Source organism: Panthera uncia, chromosome E1 (assembly GCF_023721935.1).
Source record: "Panthera uncia isolate 11264 chromosome E1, Puncia_PCG_1.0, whole genome shotgun sequence".
NCBI classification, from domain to species: domain Eukaryota; kingdom Metazoa; phylum Chordata; class Mammalia; order Carnivora; family Felidae; genus Panthera; species Panthera uncia.
In genome coordinates, this window is record NC_064814.1 from 58832502 (window position 1) to 58848677 (window position 16176).

The window sequence follows — 16176 nt, forward strand, 5'->3', positions numbered from 1 at the left end:
TCGGGGCTTTGTCTCAGCCCAGGTCCCAGGTCCCACCCCTGTGCCCCGGCCTGGCCAAGACCCAAAAGGCCCTGCCCCTAAGTACAGGCAGACACGAGGTGTGGATCAGTCAGAAGAGCTTTACTCAGGCGATGGAGAAGTATAGCTTCCTGGCCCTTCCCGCCAAGGCTCCCACCCTCACATGCTCCTCCTCCAGCCCTGATGGTGGTGGCTGGCATCAGTCCTCCCCGGGATCTGGAGCGTTTGGCTTGCCCTCTGCGCAATTCCACACACCCTCAAGGGGGTCCTTGCGCAGCAGTGCCCTGCGGGTGACGGTGCAGCAGCGGCTCTGAATGGCGCTCAGCGTGGGGCGGGCGGGCACGGTAGGGGGAAGGGTCGCGGCCTGGGAGGTCTCAGGGGAGCCTTGGGCCTCTCCCACTCTAATCTCGCCGTTGGCCTCTCGGTGGATCCCCGGTCTACTCAGGAGAGCACCCAGGCCCTCTGGTCGCAGCCGCACGGCCGGGAGAAGACCAGAGCGCCTGCCGAACCTGTGAGGAGGGCGGAGTTTGGCCAGCCTTGGATCCTGCCCCGCCCCAAGCTGGGCCCAGCTCCAGCCCCGCCCCCACTCACCTGCACAGCCACCAGCCGCGGTCGGATGTTTCCAGCACGCGCATGCGCGCCCCTGCGGGCACGGACAGTTCATCCTCGTGGCTGCTCTCATAGGCGAGGGCAGTGCAGAATTGGGGCCCTGGGAATGGGCGCTCGGGGTCACTTGCAGGGCCACAGAGGCCGGGGTCCCCACTTCGCGGTCTCCCACAGAATCACCTTAAGGCATCCCCCTGGTAATGGATAGCATGCAAACCCACTGGGGCTCCAGCTCACTGTGGGGACCAAGTACGTGCTATGGGGTCACTGCCCCCACCTAGTCGCCCCATGTCCTCGATCTCCTCCATCTGTTAGGTGCTTCCTGTGGCTCAGCTTTGCTGCAGCCTGCCCAGAGATGGCAGGTGGCTTAGGGTGGGGAGGAGGGCACTGGCATACCACCACTCCCTAGGGGTTGTCGCTCTTGGCCCAAGGCTGCTTCCTCCAGGTAGGGAGCAGGAAACCATGCTGTCTGCTGGTCTTCATTTGCCACCAGCCACCAGCCTGTGGGCAAGAGGCGGGCGGGGGTTCAGGTCCCCAAGCCCGCTGAGGTCCCGGAGGCAGGTGGTCGAGTCTGCACAGTCCTGTCCAGCCCTACCTGAGGGGTGTCGCAGCAGCACGTCTAGGGCCTCCTGGGCCCGTGCTTGGAAAGGCCGGCCCTGCGTGTCCTGGGTGCTGAAAGGCTGCAGGCAGCGCAGGCTCTGAGCCTCCAGGCCACGGATGGTGAGGCTGTCCGGTGGGCGGGGCGGGGGCTCTTCAGGGGCAGGCAGGATCACCAGACTGGGAAGGGCAGTGGGTGCAGGCCAGAGGTCACCCCTCACAGTCTGCCCAGCCTTAGCTCCTCGTAGGTCCCACCACAGGCCTTCCCCACCACCACCACCACCACCACCCCCAGCCTCCAAGTTCTTCCACGGGCAGGGAGTTGGGGGCGAGTCAGGCACCTGCCAGGTGGCAGTGTGGGCTCCAGGTCCAGGGGTTGCGGCGCAAAGAAACCGGTGAGCACCGGGCTCCGGGACACGCGCTCCGCCGCCCCCAGCAGCGCCTGCGAGTAGGTCTCCAGCAGCCGCAGGCGCGCCAGGCCGCGGCCGGTGCGCCCCCCCGCGCACCAACAGCGAAGCGTCTGCGGGCAAGACAGGAACAGGCTGTGGGACCCCTGCCCCAGGGTTCTCTCCGCGGGGTCGCTGGCGCCCCGCCCCTCCCGGGATCCCTGCCGGCCTCACCGCGAAGCTTGGGGAGAACGCGGTCTGATCTCCGCAGCAGGCCCGCCTCTACCGGGAAGGTTTCCTTGAGGGTCTTCTGAGGGAGAACCGGCGAATGGGTCTCTGAGAGTCCACCGGTTCCCTTGGGGGGGGGATGGGGTTCCCTTGGGATGGTCGTAGGGGCTGGACGCCCTTGTGGGGGCAAGGGCAAACGCCCAGGCATGGGTCATTGGTGGGTCTCGCTGCCGGGGATTCGGGGTCCCCCAGGCTCACTCACGTGGAGTGTCTTGAACTCATCCCAGCTCCTGCGCACAAAGGTGTCGCTGTCGTCCGACCAGCTCACAGAGAAGGCAAATGTCTGTTGGGAGAAATATTGGAGGGGCTGGGCCAGGAATTCCCTCCTTCCTTGGGGCTGGCAGGTACCCACCCGGTCATACCTGATGCCGCTCTGTCTGCACTAGGGCCAGTGTGCATACCGACACCGGGTGCCGGGGGCCTGCCATCGCTGTGCCTCCCGAGTCACGGACTTGGGCTTCTGGAGCTAGCCAAGGGCGGCGACCCACTGCGAGTATCCCGCTGCGACCTTGCTCACAGGGGCGAGGGGGACTCCCCAGCACCCGGAAAACTGATTGGAATTCCCCAGGGACGTCCCAGACCTGCCGGGTCTTTGTAGCACTGCCCTGCCCTCCGTCCTTCCCAGCTTCCTCACAGTGCCCAAAGTAGAAGATCTGGGTGGAGGGACAGCAACGCAGGGCTTGGTTGGGGGGGGGTTGGCAGGGGTGAGGCAAGGAGGCGGTGGAGGGTGGGGACTGTAGCTGGAGGCCCTCTGGCCTGAGTCTGCCACCGAAAGGAGGAGGAAAAGAAAGCCATCAAAGTGCCGCCAGGTCTGGCCTACCTCTCCCGCTCTTCCACGCCCTGTGCTTCCGGAACTGGGACTAGGGAGGGCCTCCTCCGGGGCGTGCTCCATGACCTGTCTTTGAACTCACCTGGGAAGTCTGGAAGCAGGGACCCAGTGCTGAGAGCTTTGTGAACGTTGTTTGGCTTAATATTCATATTGGAGGGAGGACCTCTTAATGTTCCCAAATCACAGAGGAGGAAATTTGTATTCAATGGATAGTTAATATCAGTTTTTCTGGATGCGTTGGGGAGGGGTGGGAGTGACTTGGGGCAGGACAAAGAGGGTCCATCCCTGCAGTCACTGGCACTTGGGGGAGGTGGTGACTAGGACGGTTTTGAGAGCTGCCTCTGCATTTCTGATTTATCACAATTTACTGCAAACACAACCTCTGAAATCAGAGGTGACTAACTGAAGCGAGGAGAAGTTAGGCCCCGGAATCCCCAGACGAGGCGTGCTCACGTGCCCCACATCTCTGAGCTGCTTCCTTACAGGGATGATTTCCAGAGGTCCATCCAGCCCTAGTATATGGTGGCCTTTCCTGCTGTTGGGGCCACCAGCTCTATGTTGGGACTCCAACCCCAATCTGTCCAGGGAGGGGTTAGCCTCTAGGGCAGCCCTCCCAGAAACCACCCTGGCCTTGACAAAGGGCCTTTGTGTATCTGTCCAACCAGCGGCTCTCTCTGAAGCCCTCAAACCTTCCCTGGATTTGGCCCAGGCAATGAACACCTGTGGACACAGGCCTGAACTGCAGGGTGCCTTCAGCCCAGCCGTCACACTCCCCCAAGCTCAGTGGGGGCCGTGCTGAGGGCCCAGCTGGCCTGGCAGGGTCCAGGGTGGGGCAGACTCTTCTCCCCTGGAAGACAGAGGAGAAAAGCTGGGGAAGAGTCGGTTTATTCACAGCCAGGGACCCGGAAGACTGCTGAGACCTCTCCCTGCCCCAACTGAAAACCCCTGCTCCGCAGCACCAGCAACCCTGTTTCCTTTCTATCCCCTCTCCTTAGCCCCCACCCTCACCTCTCCCTTGGACGACTGCCCCCTCCTCCCATGCCCGTGCTCCTCACTAGCTCCCATGCAATCCACTCTCCAGAGGAATCTTTGCAAAATACAAATGGGGGGTGATGAGGTTTTAGGGTAATGGGCGGAGGGGGAGGTCCAGAGCTGACGGCCAAGAAAGAATTCTTAGACGTCTTGGGTGCAAAAAGGCAATTTTATTAAAGCACGGGGACAGGACCCATAGGTAGGAAGAGCTGCACTATAGGTGCGGGGTGACCATTTTACGGAGTTGGGGAGAGGGAGTTACTAGAATGAGATTGTCATATGCTAAAGACTCACAGATTATTGGAGGCCTAGCTATTGTGAAACTAAGGTTGTTTTTTCCTCTAGCAAAGCATTAACGTTAAGACAGTAGTGAGTTCCTGGACTTTAGGCTATTGCAGGATTGCCTTTTTCTGGTAAACTGGTGGAGACTTACCAGTTTAACCATTTTTTTTTTCTTTTTGTCCAGAGTGTCCAAGGAATATCACATATCCCACCTGAGGGTGGGGGTGTGCTAGCTTGTGCCTGGCCCCTCAGCCTGCCTCATGCTCCCTCATCAGGGGGCGCCTGAGTGGATCAGTCCATTGAGCGTCCGACTCTAGATTTTGGCTCAGGTCATGATACCAGGATTGTGAGGTCAAGTCGCGCTTCGGGCTCCGCACTGAGCGAGGAGCCTGCTTCGGATTCTCCCCCACCCCCCACTGCCTCTCCCTTGCTCTCTTTTTCAAATTAGAAACAAACAAACCAACGCAGAAATGGGATCAGGTCGGGATAGCCCTGCCCCAAATTGTCCAGCACCTTCCTATGGTCCTTAAAATAAATTCCCAGCTCCGAGGGCAGTTGATGAGGCCCTCCCGTGCTCCTGCCTACCTTTGGGTCTCTCCTCCCACCACCTTCCCCAGGTCCTGTCCCACTTTTCTGCCCTTGCGAGAATCCAAGACCCTCTCATCTCCAGCCTTGGCCTTGACTGCCCTCCTTAGCCAATTCCTCATCCTTCAGGCCCCTGCCTAAGGGTCACCTCCTCAACGAGGCCTCCCTGACTTACCACGCCCTGTTCATGGTCCCCATAATTTGTAAGTGAACATTTGTTAGTGTGACTCCTTTTTTGTTTTGTTTTTACTTTTTCCGTCTTGACCACTGGACAAGGAGCTGAGGAGGTCAGGGACGGATCTTGTGCCCACCCTGACCAGCGCCTAGATCTGTGGTTGGAACAGATTAGGCACTACGCAAATATTTGCATAATGAATGAAAGTAGGTATAGAAGCTGAGACGACTCCCCAGGTGGAAATAACCCCTTCGGGCAGGCTGTAGGATCCGGGCTATTCCTGGCCAGGAGGAGCCCAGAGCCGCGCGCCGCCTTCTTTGCAGGCACAGCCCCGCCCCGCGTTGCCAGGCGCCCGTTGTCGCCCGGAGGGATCCGCGGGACCCAGGCCCTAGCGCGCGCCTTCTCTGTGCGCTCAGGGCACCGTGCCTCGTTGCCATGGCGCCGCGCCTCCCTCCGCTGGGCGCTCCCCGGCTGAGGGCACAGAGCTTGGCCGCGGGCACGCGGGGCGGTCAGAAGAGCGATGGGGGCGTCACGGGCCGGAACACGGACTTCGCCTCGATCGCAGCAGCCTGAGTCCAGCGCGCGGCCGCGACGCGTTTTCCACAACACGCTGCTCTTCTACTGGAGGAAGCGGGAGCGCCGCCACGGACGACGCAAGCCGGGCTCGGGACGCGGATCGAGGCCCAGCGACGCGGCCAGGATCCGGGCTGCTGGCCCTTCGCCCACGCCGACCCGGACCCAAACCTCGGGCTCTGCAGCCTCTCGGGCGCGGTCTTCGGCCCACAGCCCTACCTCCCTGCCGGACCCCGCCCCGACCCCGGGCCCCGCCCCCGCCCCCAGCTCCAGCCCCAGCCCAAGCCCCAGCCTCAGCCCCAGCTCGAGCCCGTCCTCCCAGCCCGCGGCCGAACCCGAGCCTGCGCCCGCGGCGCGCGCGCCCGGGTCCTGTGGCCGCGCCCTGGCGGCGGCGCGCGCGCTGGCCTGGCGGCCGTCTTGGAGGCCCATCTGGAGGCCGAGCTGGCCCGGCAGGCATTGCGCGGGCAATATGGCGGCGCCCGGCGAGCGGGGGCGCTTCTACGGCGGGAACCTCTTCTCGTTTCTGCCCGGCGGCGCGCGCTCCGAGGTGATGGACGACCTAGTGACGGACGCGCGCGGCCGGGGCGCGGGGCGGAGAGATGCCGCTGCCTCGGCCCCGACGCCAGCCCCGGCGCCGACCTCCGATTCTCAGGTCGCCGAGGAGGACACGTCCCGGAGGCGGCCCTGCCGGGCCTGCGTGGACTTCAAGACGTGGATGCGGACGCAGCAGAAGGTGCAGATGCACCCCGGGGCCGCCACCTGCCCGCGAGCCCGGCTGACCCCTAGTCCCGGCCCGCACAAGCACCCGCGCCCTCGGCCCCCACACCTTGCTTGTTCTCGGGCCCCCGCGCTGATCTCCCAAGGCCCAAGCCGAGGGGCCCCACGGGCCCTATGCCTGACAGACATGTGCCCCGCAGGGTAGGCTGCCCCTAAACCTTGCCCCGAGGGAGGGCCGGCCTTTAGGCTTTCAGCCACACGTGTGCCGGATCGGTGGCCTAGGACTTCTGTCTCAAGACAGTGAGCCTCTGTCTTGGGGCGGGGAAAAGGGGAGTCTTGTCGCCTCCTGGTCCAGGGAGGTGAACTGACCCTTGGTCGATCTCCTCCCGCAGCGGGACAGCAAGTTTAGGGAAGATTGCCCTCCCGATCGCGAGGAACTGGGCCGCCACAGCTGGGCTGTCCTCCACACCCTGGCTGCCTACTACCCCGATCTGCCGACCCCAGAACAGCAGCAAGACATGGCTCAGTTCATACATTTATTTTCCAAGTTTTACCCGTGTGAGGAGTGTGCCGAAGACATAAGGAAGAGGTAAGTTGTGTCCGCCTCATCTGTAGGCAGCAGAGCATCAGCCTGGGCTTGGGGCCCCTAGCTGATGTCATAAAGGGGAGCCTGGACAAGTAGGTGCAGAGGTGACAGAGGGTTTCCCGGAGCAGGGAGCACCAGCAGTGGGCTTTGGATCCACAGAGCCATCTCCTTTCTCCTCAAAGGCCAAGCTGCCCGGGGCTGCTGCTTTCTACAGCCAGAGGCGCCTGGCCAGGCTTCTCTTACAAAGTCTCTTGCTTAGCACTGGAGGCCCGGGCAGGTTAAGGAGTCCACTTTGCCTGACTTCTGGAGCAGGACTGCTGATCTCGAGACCTTGAGAATCCACTGGTTTTGCTTCCTTAGAGTTCCTTTTTCCTCAATGGGGGGCCCAAGAGCTGTTGTTTGGCACCCAGGAGGTGTTTCTGGGCTGAATGTGGGGGCCAGGGCAGCCCTGTGAAGCCTGGGCAGTTGGAACAGGTCCCTTGCTAAGCTGATGCACCGGGGCTCCAGGTGCTAGAAACAGGTTTGGTTTTCGGTTATGCCTTTGTGCTGGCCCCAACCCTTCCACACACTGCCTGGGGCCAGGGATGCTCGGGGAGACTTCTTGATTGTTATGAGGTTGTAAAGTTGCCTGGTTTGTGCCTTAATGTCTTGCTCTGAGCTGTTGTCAGGGTTTGCCAAGCTCCTCAGGAAGGGGGCCCGAGCTGGCCGAGGAGCCCGTCACTGTTGGACACTGCAGGATCAGCCCTGTTCTGGGAGCTCCTGTGTCTCAGCACAAGGGCACTCTGGGTGTAGCTGACAGCAGCACCCCAGCTTTCCTCCCTGGATGGAGCAGGCAAGGAGCTGGAGGGGCAGGGGCAGTGGGGCCACCGCCCGTCCCCATCCTCTACGTGATTCCGCCACACAGGATATGCAGGAACCAGCCAGACACGCGCACCCGGGCGTGCTTCACCCAGTGGCTGTGCCGCCTGCACAATGAAGTGAACCGCAAGCTAGGCAAGCCGGACTTTGACTGCTCGCAAGTGGACGAGCGCTGGCGTGACGGCTGGAAGGATGGGTCCTGCGACTAGACGGTGGCCGGCAGAGCCATGGGACAGCAGCCTGGGCCTGCGGGCAGCCTGGCCAGAGAGGGGCGGGGCACTCATTAAAGTGCATCGGAGCCACAGCCTGTCGTGTCTCAGTTGGGTGGTCCCCAGACACTGCTCTTGGGGCCCTTTCCCTCTTAGGTCTGGAGTACAAGTGGAGGTGCCTGCCGCAGACACCCTGCTGGCTCCTCCTTGGCCGAGGCCCCGGGGGCTGCAGGTGAAGAAGGCAGGAGCAGTCCAGGCTGTGCCTTCCATTCAGAATGCAGCCTCCATGCCCTGGGGCCCACTTGCCTGCACGAGAAAGTGAAGGGCCTGCCTGGGCTCCCTGTCCTGCTCCTCGAGGCTGGGCCATGGTCTCCCCACCATGTAGCTAGAGACTGCTGCAGTGACCGCAGCTCCGTAGGCTGAGTGCTGTCAGTAATTCGGGAAAAGAGGCCTGGGGGCGGAGGCCCCCCCCCGCCCCCGCTCAGTCCCTACGGGGAGAGCACAGGCAGGCTTCTCTGAGGCTCCACTAGTGCTGCTGCCCGCCTCCTGTCCAGCACTTACCTGTACCAGGCCTGACGCAGGCGTGTGGGGCCAGCCTCAGCTTGAGACCAAAATAAAATGATGGAGAGGTGACCAAGGGCCTGGCTTCGGTGTGTTCTGTGCTGGGACTTGCGGCGAGGGACGGGGCCTGTCCGCACCGCCCTGGGCAGCTGCTTCCTTCTGTCCAAGTTCTGCTCAGAGGAGGGCAAGGTCCCAGGGCAAGAGCAGCCCAGGAAGCCCCAGGAACAGCACTGGAGCCGAGGGCAGGTCAGAGGTGAGTGGGAGGTCAGACGGCACCGAGTCTTCAAGGTCCCGGCAAGGACTTTGTTTCAACACCCACCTACCTCCCGTGATGGGGAGGTCTCAGAGGATTTGGAGCCGGGGAAGTCTCAGAGGATTTGGAGACAGGGAATGGCAAGATGAGTTCCCAAAGGTTCCTCTGGCTGCGGATCTGGGCTGAGGCAGGTGTGGGTGAGAGCAGGGAGGGCAGGCATGTGACCGCGGAGAGGCAGGCTTGCCCCAGGGTAGCAGTAGAGCCAAGAGAAAGGAGCCAGAGTGGACCGTGGGGTTTGGGCCCCAGCAGCTGGGAGGATGAAGTTGCTCTGGGTATCAGTGCCCTGGAGAAGGCTGTGGGTGGAGCAGGCTTGGCGTCTTCCCGGATCCGCTCCCAGGCGTGGCCCCCAGCCGGAATGGACCAGTAACAAGCAGCCCCATCCCTGGGGTCCTAATGCCCTGGTCATCTCTGTGCTCATGGCATCTTGGCAGAGGCATGGCAGAAGCAGAGCCTTTGGCATGGCTTCCTCAGCGTCTTCCCCCAACCAGCACCACAGGGGTGCTGGCTTCGGCAGGGCCTCCCCAGAGGACAGTGGCGCAAAGGAATCGGAGGCAGGGAGCAGCCGGCAGAGAAGTCGAGCCGCTTTCCTCCTCTGGGTGGACTTTTCCCTGCACGTGGCTTACTTCTAGCCTCCCAAGTCACCTGCTAGTTGGGGAACCGGCTGGCCTCTCTAGGGATGCTGTGGTTGGCTCAGGAACACACCGCCTGGATGTTCCCTTTTCCCATAACTCTGGCTTCCTGGAGGCTCCCCCCGCCCCCAAATCCAGGCGAAGGCAAGTGGGACTATAGTTCAAGGGGAGGTTCTGGCTTGAGCTGTCACAGCACACAGACCAAGGGAGTGAGCGGAGAGGGAGGAGAAAAGCCCCAGGACCATGCCCTGGGACCCCCAAGGTTCAAAGGTCACAGGAGGTCACAGGTTGGACAAGAGGAGAGAACCCCAAAAGGGTGATGAGAAAGGGCTCACGAAATAGGAACGTGAGGAGAGGGCGACACCTGGAAGCATGGGGTGGGGACATCTGAATTGTCCCTGGGACTAAAGGGAGCAATACCAGGGGGCATCCGGACAGGAAGGGGGTCAGGAGTAGAGGTTTGCTTTTCAGGCCCAAGAAAGCAGCCTGTTGGGATGCTGACGCAAATGGTCACACAAAAGGGGCAAACAGATGGTGCTCAGGACAGACCAGGAGCTGTTGCTGACAGATGAGGGTGACCGACCAGATGCACAGTGGAATGGACCACGAGTCTCACCGGCGACACTTCTGGCCATGCCTGCCTTGGGATGGCTTCCACACTGGGATGGGACTAGGCATCACTGTGCACACGGACAGCACAGCAAGGACCCTCTGAGCACCAGTCACTTTCTGATGTGATGAGGGAACTCAACCAGCTGCCTGTGTGTGATCTGAAAAATGGGGGTGGGGGGGGCTCTGATAGTCCCTGCCTCCCACCATTGTGGTGCCACACCTGGCACTGTAAATGATCCAGAAATGCCAACGTTTCCTATCGATGCCCAAGCCACAAACACAGCAGTTGTCCTGGACCCTGCCAGGCTGGCCAAGAAAAACGGGAGGAGGGGACCCTGTCTAACTTGGGCTCGGGGATCTGCACAAGGGACCCGGTGGGGACCCCAGCCTGTCCAAACTCTCCATCTCATGTTTCTTCCCACCCTGTGGCCCCAAACTAAACATGTCAGCCTCAAGTGCTTGGGGAGACCCAGGAGTGTGATGGGCTCACTGGGGACCCTTGGAATGACAGCCTCCAGCCACCGAAAAGGAGCAGAAATGTCCCCCAAGCCCCACCCATGCTGGCCTGTGGGCTCTGTCCTCCTTGATAAGTGCCTCTGCGCGGCAGAGGCCGTTCTCTCTCCCTGTCAGGGAGGTTAGGACCTTCCGAAGGAGAAGCTAGGATGCAACTGTGTGGGTTCATAGAAAGGGCCCAGTAATTTCTCTCTGGTCTGCGGGGAACCAGGGACGGGGAGTCGGGTTCCCCTTCCCTGAGGGGTGGCTGGGGAAGACGCTGGAGCCCTAGCGGGTTACCCTTCACTCGCCAAAGAGCTCAGCTCAGAGGGGCGGGGTCAGGTTCGTCTGTCCCTTCGCCTGGCTGCGGGAAAGGCTGAGCCCAGCGTCTCCCTCCCCTGCTGACTCCCGACTTCACCCGTGAGGGGCGGCTCGGACCCCTAGCCCCTGCTCCAGACGCGGGCTCGGCGGGTGGTCTGCATCTCAGAGCGGGGTCTAGCAGGTGACTGTAGGGGGTGGGTCGGTGGGCGGGGCGGAGGCAGGGGCGGGCTCCAGCCCGGCGCGCGGACCAGTTGGCGGGGGGCACCGGCTCGGCCCCGCCCCGCGCGCCCCCGCCGCGGCCGGCGCGCGCTCCCGGGAGGCGGCGGCAGCAGCGGCAGCGCCAGCAGCATCGGCAGCACACCCGGGCGGCCTCGGGCGGGGCCGGCTGGACGGACAGACAGACAGAGGGCGCCGGGGGCGCACGTCCCTCCTGGGCCAGCCATGGAGGGAGCCTCGTTCGGCGCGGGCCGCGCGGGGGCCGCCCTGGACCCCGTGAGCTTCGCCCGGCGGCCCCAGACCCTACTGCGGGTCGCGTCCTGGGTGAGTGGCCCCCGCCCCGGTCCCCGATCCCGCCTCGCCTCGCCTCGCATCCCTCGTCCTTTCCCGCTGCCCCTAGCCCCTCGCCCCCATCCTTGTCCCCGCGGGCCCCTCCCCCGCCGGCCGCAGGTTGGGGTGACGTCACCGGGCTGGGCGCGCCCACCTGCGGGAGGGGGAGGGGCCGGCGGCAACCGCCGGGGACCTTGAGAGGTCACCGCCCGCCGCCCCCATCCTCCAATTCCTCCTTAGGTCTAACTCTGTCCCCTACCTTAGCCCCCGCTCCGTTTTTCTTGTTCTCACGACCTGGAAGCGGGCACAGGGGCGGGGACGGGATTGGGCTCGAGCGCTCCATCTCAGCACGAGGAGGGGGCTGTGGGAGCCAAGTGTATCAGGCAGAGCTTCCGCCCGCTTCTCCCTCACACACATCCTCCAGCCTCCTTCGAAGGGAACTGGCCCTTTCCCAGGCCCCCCAGTTGCAATTGTGAGTGTGGGGGTGCTCTGGGATCCCTCTGGGTGGGGCAGCAAGAAGGGGCTCTGCACTAGAAGGACTTCCTGGGGGTGGTGTGGGAGGGGCAGATTTGGGCACAGCCTCGCCCAGTGGGGCATCCCTAGAGGGGGCGTCCTGCTTCCCCCTGAACGCCTCCAGGCAGGAAAGATGGAGAGGTGGGGTGACTATATGGGTTTTGTGTAGCCGCTGGCACTTGGTGCCAGCTGCACCTGCCCGCTTGTCTTCAAGGAGAGCGATGCCCAGGGTGGGCTGACTTGGGGCAGACCAGGATAGGACCCCTGTATCCTAGTGCCAGGTCTGGTGCGACTTGTGGACCACCCTGGGGGCACATATCCATACCCCACACCTCGGTTTCCCTCCGGACTTCATCTCAAGGAGCTGGCGAAGGAAAGGAGAGAAATGAAGTTGAAACTGAAGGTCTGTTTTTAGAAACACAGCGCTGCCCAGAGCTAAAACAGCAGCATCAGGTTTAAAATGACTGTGGTCCACGGGTGCCTGGCTGGCTCAGTCGGTAGAGCATGTGACTCAGGGTCGTGAGTTCAAGCCCCACATTGGCTGTGGAGCCTACCTTAATAAATAAATAAATAAATAAATAAATAAATAAATAAAGTAAAATGACTATGGTCCGCTGCCACCTGCCTTCCAGCCTTTGTGGGCACGGGATGCTGTGGTTTGACTGAACCCCGAAGGTTAATAGTATCGCCTTTTGAGCCGGAACACTTATGGTGCCAGTAATCAGTCACATGGGGCTTGTCATCCCTTGGGTGCCCACCAAGTGCAGCACGGCAGGTGGGCATTATTTCTCTGGCCCCAATACTCCATGAGCTGCACCTGTTACTGTATTTGGCATGTTAAGAAGCAGGGCCACACAGCTCCCGGATGCTGAGGGTGGGTTCTAGGCAGGGCCTGGATGTCAGCTGTGCAACTGTCCCTCCGCGGCTTCCCTGTGTGGTCTGGCCCCTCTCTTCACACCTGCTTCCCACAGCGCCACCCGCTGGAGCCTGGGAATCACTGATCCAGGTGAAGGCTCCTGTTCCTACAGTCTGGAGTGTGGGGGCCCTGCGGTGCTGATGACCCAGTTTGAATGTCAGCCCCATCTTTTATCAGCCAAGTGACTTCACTAATTGGAGCCCCAATTTTCCCATCTATAAAGGGGATAAGAACAATGGCCCCCTTGTGGTTTGCAGGGAGGATTCTATGAGGAATCCATGTAAAGTCACGGTTTTAAGCATAGTGCCTGAGCACAGTAGATGCTCACTAAATGGTACATGTCCATAATTTCTAAAAATGTTTTTATTTATTTTGAGAGAGAGAGAGAGACAGAGTGCGAGTGGGGAGGGGAAAAGAGAGAGGGAGACACAGAATCTGAAGCAGGCTCCAGGCGCTTAGCTGTCAGCACACAGCCCGAGGCGGGGCTTGAACCCATGAACTGTGGGATCGTGACCTGAGCTGAAGTCGGAGGTTTAACCGACTGAGCCACCCAGGCGCTCCAATGTCCAAAATTTTTAAATACGTGAGGGAGGTATTAAGGGAAGGGTGCCCGAAGATCCCATCCACAGATGGGCCCTGTGCTGCAGGGAGAGGTAGGGACAGGCCCGAGGGCGTGAGCAGTCGCGGTGGGTGACGGGGACATCCGCCTCGGCTGGGAAGGGGGCGCCACCGCAGGGCCCTGAGTGCCCCTGCCCCCTCCCTCCCGCCGCCCGCAGGTGTTCTCCATCGCCGTCTTCGGGCCCATAGTCAACGAGGGCTACGTGAACACCGACAGCGGCCCCGAGCTGCGCTGCGTCTTCAACGGGAACGCGGGCGCCTGCCGCTTCGGCGTCGCTCTCGGCCTGGGGGCCTTCCTTGCCTGCGCCGCCTTCCTGCTGCTCGACGTGCGCTTCCAGCAGATCAGCAGCGTCCGCGACCGCCGCCGCGCGGTGCTGCTGGATCTGGGCTTCTCAGGTGGGCGGGGCCGGGCCGCGGGGCGGGGCTTCGTCCGGGGCGGGGCTTGCCGGCGGTGGGCGGGGCCTCCCGCGCCGGCCTCCCCTGACTCGCGCGCCTGCCCGCAGGGCTCTGGTCCTTCCTGTGGTTCGTGGGCTTCTGCTTCCTCACCAACCAGTGGCAGCGCACGGCGCCCGGGCCCGGCACGCTGCAGGCGGGAGACGCGGCGCGGGCCGCCATCGCCTTCAGCTTCTTCTCCATCCTCAGCTGGGTGAGTGCGGCCGGCGGGGGCCGGGCCGGGGCCGGGGCGGGGCGGGGTCGGTGCTGGCTGACCCCGGGCTCCCCCTCAGGTGGCGCTCACTGTGAAGGCCCTGCAGCGGTTCCGCCTGGGCACGGACATGTCGCTCTTTGCCACCGAACAGCTGGGCGCCGGGGCGGGTCAGGCCTATCCTGGCTACCCGGTGGGCAGCGGCGTGGAGGGCACCGAGACCTACCAGAGCCCTCCCTTCACCGAGACCCTGGACACCAGCCCCAAAGGGTACCAGGTGCCTGCCTACTAGTGGCCGGCAGGCCCCCACCAGGGCTCGGAGGCTGCCACCAAAGCAGGCAGGGTCCAGGGCATCCTGGGACCTCCCTCAGGTCCTCCTGGCCCAGCGCCAGGGACAGAGGGGGTGGCCACCGTGGGCCATCTGGGGCCAAGAGAGGGTAGCCCCCAGGGTGCCTAGGCTGCCCCTCCCCAGGTTCCCCCTGTCCCCTTAGGCGCTGGCCCCAGGCCCAAGGTCCTGAGGAGGGGACAGTGCGGTCTTGGACGTGTGTCCTCCAACCTCTGGTGAATCAGCCTGGGAGGGGGCCATTCCTCTCCTGAGTCAGCTAGCCCCCGGCTCACCTGTCCACTCTGGGGTCAGGGGTCTAGCTGTCCACAGCTAGGTGCAGGGGCTGCCCCCCAGACATGGGCGCTGTTCCCATCCCATGTCCCTGAGGGTAGTGACGGTCCCTGCTCCTGTTGTGGTGGCTCGCCCCATGGGGCTGTGCGTGCGCTCTGTCTGGAGCCTCCTCCCACTTGCCCTCACAGGCTCGCTAGAGTAGCCTGGTCCTGTTGATGTTGTGATTGTGGTCAAGACCTCGGGCTTCACCTCCTAGTTCCCCGCAAGCAGCCTCACTGTCTGTGGCCCCTGCTCCCATCCCCACCTGCCTTGGCCCGGGAGCCTGCCCACATGTGGGCATTCTGGGCTAGGAAGGCACAACACGGCCCTAGGCCTGGCCACCTGCCCTCTCCCACCCCCTTCAGTAAGACCTTGCCTAAGGGAGGCTTGGGACGCCTGGGTGCCTGGAGACACAAGCCCCTCACGAGGAGGGAGGCCCAGAGGCTCCCCATGCCCACAGTGCCCCGGACACGGCCGATCTGTGCAAACCCCTTTACCTTGGCTTCCCGGACCATCCCCTCAGCAAACTGCCCTGCACCCCCGTGGTAAGGCACAGCCCAAGGTCGGGGGCCCTCTGCGTAGCTGACGACTCATGCATTGCTCAAAGCCGGCTTTTTACATTATGTCAATACCAAATGCGGCTGCCACATTTCATTCTTACAGACAGACGCCTCCCTCTGGAGTTGCAGTTGAGTGACAGCCCTGTACGTTGTAGCATAGACCAATTATGTGTGGGTATTTAAGTGAACATGTTTACAATTTTTGTATCTATGGATCTTTCTCTCCCTCTTCCCAAAGAACAATCCCTGATGGTGTATTTTCGGTGTCCCCATGTTTCAACTGCAACTTCTTTACAATAAAGACTGTAAGTGAGTTTCCTCGGCACAGTCTCCGAGTCATTTCTACCCCTGCCCCTGCGGGTGCCAGAGGTTGGGATCTGCCCCATCAGCGCCCAGAATCCAGGAAGGGGCAGCAAGGGGAGGTCAGGCTGATGCCCACATTCTGGGGGTCCCTGAGGCCCCCACCACACATCCCTCTGGGTGGCTCAAAGCAGGAGACCCCTCTCTCTCTCTTTTTAATCTAAACTGGTTGTTTGTTTGTTTGTTTAACGTTTATATCTGAGAGAGACAGACAAGGATGGTTATCCTTTGCGGGTTATCTGTGTTTCCTTTTTGGCAAAAGGTATTATAAGTTGTATTATGTTGAGATGTGGCTTTTTAAAGAATTATCCTGTTTAGTACTTGTGTTATGTGTGTGTGTGTTTTTAAACAACCATTTATTAATCTCCACACAACTTCAATGTGGGGTTGGAACTCACGACCTGAGATGGAGTCACGTGATCTACCAACAGAGCCATTCAGGCGCACCCCAGTGCTTATTAAGCTTTCTATCTTTCTTCAATGCTAAGAAAAGCAGTCATTATTTCTCTGCCTGTCCCCTTCTCTACAGGGCCTGTCCCCTGTCTGCCTTCCGTTCCTGGGACCCCACCAGGTGCTCCGTGCAGCTTCCAGAGCCACATTCCATGGCCAGCTAACTCCATCTCTGGAGATTTTCCCAGCTTGGTCTTGTTTGCTTTTTTTTTTTTTTTTAATTGTTTTTTAATGTTTATTTTTGAC

At 61.7% G+C, this 16176-nt stretch overlaps 3 protein-coding genes across 3 annotated transcripts; 2 read left to right on the forward strand and 1 right to left on the reverse strand.

Moving 5' to 3' along the window:
* Positions 1-71: 71 nt before the first annotated feature.
* Positions 72-2397, reverse strand: NOXO1 (NADPH oxidase organizer 1). The gene is given in 9 exon segments (XM_049637277.1): positions 72-527; positions 610-727; positions 1021-1125; positions 1220-1401; positions 1563-1720; positions 1722-1741; positions 1842-1917; positions 2098-2178; positions 2258-2397. Coding segments are annotated over 9 exon segments (1116 nt in total). The 5' UTR covers positions 2324-2397; the 3' UTR covers positions 72-217.
* A 3261-nt stretch (positions 2398-5658) lies between these two features.
* On the forward strand, positions 5659-7836 carry GFER (growth factor, augmenter of liver regeneration). The gene is made up of 3 exons (XM_049637284.1): positions 5659-6104; positions 6481-6677; positions 7579-7836. The coding sequence occupies exons 1-3, from the start codon at positions 5841-5843 to the stop codon at positions 7739-7741; spliced, it is 624 nt and encodes a 207-aa protein (XP_049493241.1). The 5' UTR covers positions 5659-5840; the 3' UTR covers positions 7742-7836.
* Positions 7837-11026: 3190 nt separating this feature from the next.
* SYNGR3 (synaptogyrin 3) lies at positions 11027-15443 on the forward strand. Its single transcript, XM_049637285.1, has 4 exons — positions 11027-11209; positions 13421-13658; positions 13766-13908; positions 13988-15443. Exons 1-4 carry the CDS (start codon positions 11111-11113, stop codon positions 14195-14197), a joined length of 690 nt encoding a protein of 229 aa, XP_049493242.1. The 5' UTR covers positions 11027-11110; the 3' UTR covers positions 14198-15443.
* The last annotated feature ends 733 nt before the right edge of the window (positions 15444-16176 follow it).